This window comes from Microchirus variegatus (assembly GCF_963457635.1).
Source record: "Microchirus variegatus genome assembly, chromosome: 8".
Taxonomy (NCBI): Eukaryota; Metazoa; Chordata; class Actinopteri; order Pleuronectiformes; family Soleidae; genus Microchirus; species Microchirus variegatus.
This window is the reverse complement of record NC_139809.1, coordinates 30,739,349-30,745,298: the sequence shown is the minus strand read 5'-3', so window position 1 is coordinate 30,745,298 and position 5,950 is coordinate 30,739,349. Positions and strand designations below refer to the sequence as shown.

Genomic DNA, 5,950 nt, shown 5'->3' with positions numbered 1-5,950 from the left:
AGCTGGTAAAGTAGCGTTAGCTGGTAAAGTAGCATTAGCAGATAAAGTAGCGTTAGCGGGTAAAGTAATATTAGCAGGTAAAGTCACGTTAGCGAGTGAAGTAACATTAGCGGGAAAAGAAACGCGAGCGGGTAAAGTAACTTTAGCGGATAAAGTAAAGTTAGCGGGTAATGTTAGCAGGTATGGTAACATTAGCAGGTATGGTAACATTAGCAGGTAAAGTAACGCTAGCGGGTAAAGTAGCGTTAGCGGGTGAAGTAACATTAGTTGGTAAATTAATGTTAGCGGGTAAAGTAGCGTTAGCAGGTAAAGTAATGTTAGCAGATGAAGTAGTATTGGCAGATAACGTAACGTTAGCGGGATAAGTAACATTAGCAGGTAAAGTAACATTAGCAGGTAAAGTAACGTTAGCAGGTAAAGTAACATTAGCAGATAAAGTAACATTAGCAGGTAAAGTAACGTTTGCAGATAAAGTAACGTTAGCAGATAAAGTAACGTTAGCGAGTAAAGTAACGTTAGCAGGTTAAGTGACGTTAGCAGGCAAACTAGCTTTAGCAGGTAAAGTAGCACCCTTTCTCTAACCCTAATCTTAACCCTACACTTTTTCAAAAAAAGGGTCCTATGTTCCCGTCACATACAAAGTGGACCTTTTTTGGGAAAAAACGGGGAACATAGGTACGACCCGGGGAACATAGGTACGACCCCAACTATAAGCAGGTAAAGTTCCTCTGGATCGTGTGGATTATAAACGCTGTCCGTCACGACTGTGACGTTTTTCCTGAACTTTCAGATTCAGACTCCTGCGCAAACATCTTCCTTTTCTCCGTCTCATCAGTATTTGCTTTGACAAACAGCGTTTGGGAGATTTGATGAGGAGGAAGACGATCTCACAGTGAAGCAGCGCTGTCACTTCCTGTTAGCCGAGATTCAAGCGTGGAATAAACCCATCGGCCCTGAGGTCTGGAACTGTCCTGAGATGATTAACGCTGACATCTGTGTGGGTTTATGGATGGCTTTGAAAGTTCACTCTCCCACACCAAAGTCCAGAGAGAAAACCAGTGTTTTTAGCTCATAGGGACACAGGAGCTGCTGGTCTACTGCTGCCTCGTGTGGTCACTTTGTGTCACTGAGGTCAATCTGAATGAAGGATTTTCAATGCCGAAATTAGCAAAATCAGTCATTGTAAGTCAGTGATGGAGGCAGCAGTGGATCAACAACTCCTGTGAACTCCTGTGTCTGTGTGATGTTAAAATCACTGGTTTTCTCTATGGGCTTTGGTGTGGGAGAGTGAGTGGTTTTTAGAATGACAAATACTTGTATTTCAATGATGGAAAACTCTGTCTCACAGTGAGATAAAGTCAGTGAACACGTTCTTCTTCTTCTTCTTCTGCTGAAGGACGTTCAGATGATGAAGCTCCGGCTCGATCACTTCAGGGCGTCAGAGCTCTGTTGCCTTAACCCTCACAAACACAGATTATCAGGCTCATCTCAGATTATCAGGCTTATCAGAGCCAATAAACACAGCTCGTCCCGGGCGTCGTCCTGTCTGTCTGTCTGTCTGAAGTCAGTGTGTCTGTCTGACTGTCTGTGCTGAGGTCAGTGTGTCTGTCTGTCTGCCTGTCTGTCTGTCTGTGCTGAAGTCAGTGTGTCTGTCTGTCTGCCTGTCTGTGCTGAAGTCAGTGTGTCTGTCTGTCTGTCTGTCTGTGCTGAAGTCAGTGTGTCTGTCTGTCTGTCTGTCTGTGCTGAAGTCAGTGTGTCTGTCCGTCTGTCTGTCTGCGCTGAAGTCAGTGTGTCTGTCTGACTGTCTGTGCTGAGGTCAGTGTGTCTGTCTGTCTGTCTGTCTGTGCTGAAGTCAGTGTGTCTGTCTGTCTGCCTGTCTGTGCTGAAGTCAGTGTGTCTGTCTGTCTGTCTGTCTGTGCTGAAGTGAGTGTGTCTGTCTGTCTGTGCTGAAGTCAGTGTGTCTGTCTGTCTGCCTGTCTGTGCTGAAGTCAGTGTGTCTGTCTGTCTGCCTGTCTGTGCTGAAGTCACTGTGTCTGTCTGTCTGCCTGTCTGTCTGTGCTGAAGTCAGTGTGTCTGTCTATCTGTCTGTCTGTGCTGAAGTCAGTGTGTCTGTCTGTCTGTCTGTCTGTCTGTCTGTCTGTGCTGAAGTCAGTGTGTCTGTCTGTCTGTCTGTGCTGAAGTCAGTGTGTCTGTCTGTCTGTGCTGAAGTCAGTGTGTCTGTCTGTCTGTCTGTCTGTGCTGAAGTCAGTGTGTCTGTCTGTCTGTCTGCCTGTCTGTCAGTGTGTCTGTCTGTCTGTCTGTCTGCCTGTCTGCCTGTCTGTCTGTCTGCCTGTCTGTCTGAAGTCAGTGTGTTTGTTAAGAACATGGATTCACTCAGCTCTCCAGTCACTGTCAACACAAACACCTCTATTTCATTTTTATGAGAGGAGAAATGTTCCGACATAAGCTCCACCCACATGATGTCACTCTCTGGTTTATCATGTTGTTGTTCTGAAGACACCAGATAAAGATGAAACTGAAAAAAAACCTAAACCTTATTCAAAGTAACGTTAGCAGGTAAAGTAACATTAGCAGGTAAAGTAACGTTAGCAGGTAAAGTAATGTTAGCAGGTAAAGTAATGTTAGCGGGTAAAGTAACGTTAGTGGGTAAAGTAACATTAGCAAGTAAAGTAATGTTAGCGGTTAAAATAACGTTAGCAGGTAAAGTAACGTTAGCGGGTAAAGTAACGTTAGTGGGTAAAGTAACGTTAGCAAGTAAAGTAATGCTTGCGGGTAAAATAACGTTAGCAGGTAAAGTAATGTTAGCAGGTAAAGTAATGTTAGCGGGCAAAGTAATGTTAGCGGGTAAAGTAACGTTAGCAAGTAAAGTAATGTTAGCGGGTAAAGTAACATTAGCAGGTAAAGTAGCATTGGCGGGTAAAATAATGTTAGCAGGTAAAATAATGTTAGCAGGTAAAGTAAAGTTAGCCGGGAAAGTAACGTTAGCAGGTAAAGTATCTTTAGCCTGGTCAGGACTCAAATTATATAATAAAGACTCAGAAAGAGCAAAAAAACTGTTGATAATGACTCAAAATGACGAGTAAATACTCAAATGTCTCCGATTATTAGTCAAAAGAGACTCAAAAACAGTAATATAGCATAGAAAAGAATTAAAAGGACAAATAAAGATTTGAAAAGACTGATAATGACTCAATAATGTCTAATAAAGACTCACAAAAGGCTTAATAATGGATATAATAAAGGAAAAGTGGAAATGTGATGCACAGTTCATCCTTCAGGGGGCAGTGTTGAGGCAGCAGTGGAATATAAAAGTATAAAATAACATTTGTCAATGTTAACGGAGGAGTGTGTGTGTGTGTGGGTGTGTGTGACTTTTCCAACAGGAAACTGAAGTGTGTAAACCACTCACTCTCCCACACCAAACCCCATAGAGAAAATCAGTGATTTTAGCTCACAGGGACACAGGAGCTGCTGGTCTACTGCTGCCTCGTGTGGTCACTTTGTGTCACTGAGGTCAATCTGGACAAAGGATTTTTTAAAGCCGAATTTTTACAAAATAAGACATTTAAACTCACGGTTGTTAAGTTACCGTTCTTACTGTTGCTCAACAACTCCTGTGTGCTGTGATGTTAAAATCGCTGGTTTTCTCTATGGGCTTTGGTGTGGGAGAGTGAGCGGCTTTTAGAATGACAAAAACGTCCATTTCCTGATGGAAAACAGCAAGATAAAGTTACGGGAACACGTTCTTCTGCCGATTCTGACGGACGCTCAGACGAATCGCCGATTTTCTCGGTGGACTTTGGTGCAGGGAGAGTGAGCGGTGGGGTCAAACCAGCGAACGTGAGTAAAGAAATGGAAAAAAAAGAAAAAACCCAGACGCAGACAGTTTTTAAACTAAATTAAAAAGTCAAACAGTTTCATTTAAACATTTCTGAGACCGAGACATAAACAGCACTCTGTAAAGTGCTCAGCTGTCACACAGAGCTAAACACTCACTGTGTCACACACACACACACACACACACACACACACACACACACACACACACACACACACACATATTCCTGGAGCTCGTCTTTATTCCGCTGACATTGATTTTCTTTACACACGTTTAAACATCAGCCACAGCAAACGTCGACGACACTGCACAGACGCGCTTTTACGCAGCGGCACGAGAGCGGGCGACCGAGTCACGTGACCTGCATATTATTTATATCGAGAAAACAAAGGACAAAATATAAAGCAGGCACATAATAATCCTTGAATTCTTTACACAAACAAACAAACAAACACACTAACAGCGTCATAAACAGCAGCTGCAGGGCGGGTTTTACGCACACTTTTACGCACGACGGTGCGTAATTTCCCCCTCTCTCTCCTTTAAGCGCGACGTTAATAAAATATGAAAAAAATCCCTTTGATGCAAAGTCAGAAAACACGACACGACGCACAGTTTCTCCAGGAGCATTTACGAAGAAGAAGAAGAAGAAGAAGAAGTTCCAGATGTTCAGCTCTGCAGCGCCTCCGTGTCGCACTGGTCCGTTAACACCGACAGTCTGCAGTTCTCCGTCTCCACGTTGTGGAGCGGGATCGCCACCTGCGTGTCGTCCGGCTCCGCTCTCACCGTCCCGGAGAAGGGCCGCAGGTGGCAGGTGTTGGCGCCGCCCGGGGAGGAGATCCTCCAGAACAGCTCCTTCATCTTCTTCCTGAACTCGCGGCGCATGAGGCAGTAGAGCACCGGGTTCAGGCAGCTGTTGGTGTGCGCGAGGCACACGGTCACCGGGTGCACGTACGTGTGCACCATGTAGTACGTCTTGTCCCAGTTGACCACGTTGAATTTGACCAGCACGCCCCACAGGGTGATGGCGTGGTTGGGCATCCAGCAGACGAAGAAGGAGAGGACGACGATGGTGACGGAGCGCGTGACCCGGGACCTGCGCTTCACCTGGTTGTTGTTCATGCTGCGCAGGCGCACGAAGCGCAGCAGCAGCAGGTAACACACGGTGACGATGAGCATGGGGAACACGAAGGCCACCAGGATCTTCTGCAGGTGATACAGCGCCAGCCACGACGGGCCGTCCGGGAAGCCCAGCAGACACAGCCGCTCCCCGGCCACGCTCTTCGCCGTGGAGAAGATCGCGGTGGGCAGCGTGGCCACGGTGGCCGAGACCCAGAGCGCCGCGATCACCCAGCGCACCGGGCACACGCGCCGCCGGGTCCGGTCCTTCAGCGCCGACGCCACGGACCAGTAGCGGGTGACGCTCATGGCGGTGAGGAAGAAGACGCTGGCGTACATGTTCATCACGGTCACGGAGAGGATGATCTTGCACATGGCGTGCCCGAAGGGCCAGCTGAAGTCCAGCGCCATGTCCACGGCCCAGAAGGGCAGCGTCAGCACGAACTGGAAGTCCGTCACCGCCAGGTTGAGGATGAACAGGTTGATGCTGGAGCGCTTCCGCCGGCCGCGGCGCGCCTTCATCAGGAATAACACCAGCAGGTTCCCGACCAGCCCCGCGGCGCACACCACCGAGTACACGAGCGAGATGAGGATGCGCAGCGTCGGGGAGCCGTCCGCCGGCACGTCGATGTCGTCCAGGCTGCCGAAGCGGGTCTGATCCGCGGCGGTCCGGTTCCAGGACGAGGACGTGGCGTTGTGGCTCCACGGCTCCGCCATCCTGTCCGCCGAGAGACGCGCACCGTGTCCCGCAGCAGCAGCAGCAGCAGCAGCAGCAGCGCGCATCACGCCGTGCGCTCCCGGAGAGGAGACGCTTCCCGCGCGGTGAGGAGGAGGAGGAGGAGGAGGAGGAGGAGGAGGAGGTGCGCGCGGACCTCGCGGCTCATCATCGTCGCTCCACGCGGTTCACTTGCTGAGCCCTGGCGCGCGCGGCTCACTTTTAAAGGCTCGGCTCGTGCTCGAGGAGGAGGAGGAGGAGGAGGAGCGCGTGCACGA

General features: G+C 48.8%; 1 protein-coding gene across 1 annotated transcript; it reads right to left on the bottom strand.

Moving 5' to 3' along the window:
* Nucleotides 1–4,507: 4,507 nt before the first annotated feature.
* rxfp3.3b (relaxin family peptide receptor 3.3b) lies at nucleotides 4,508–5,674 on the bottom strand (the record flags this gene model as incomplete). Its single annotated transcript, XM_083894328.1, has 1 exon — nucleotides 4,508–5,674. One exon carries the CDS (start codon nucleotides 5,672–5,674, stop codon nucleotides 4,508–4,510), a length of 1,167 nt encoding a protein of 388 aa, XP_083750454.1.
* Nucleotides 5,675–5,950: the final 276 nt, after the last annotated feature.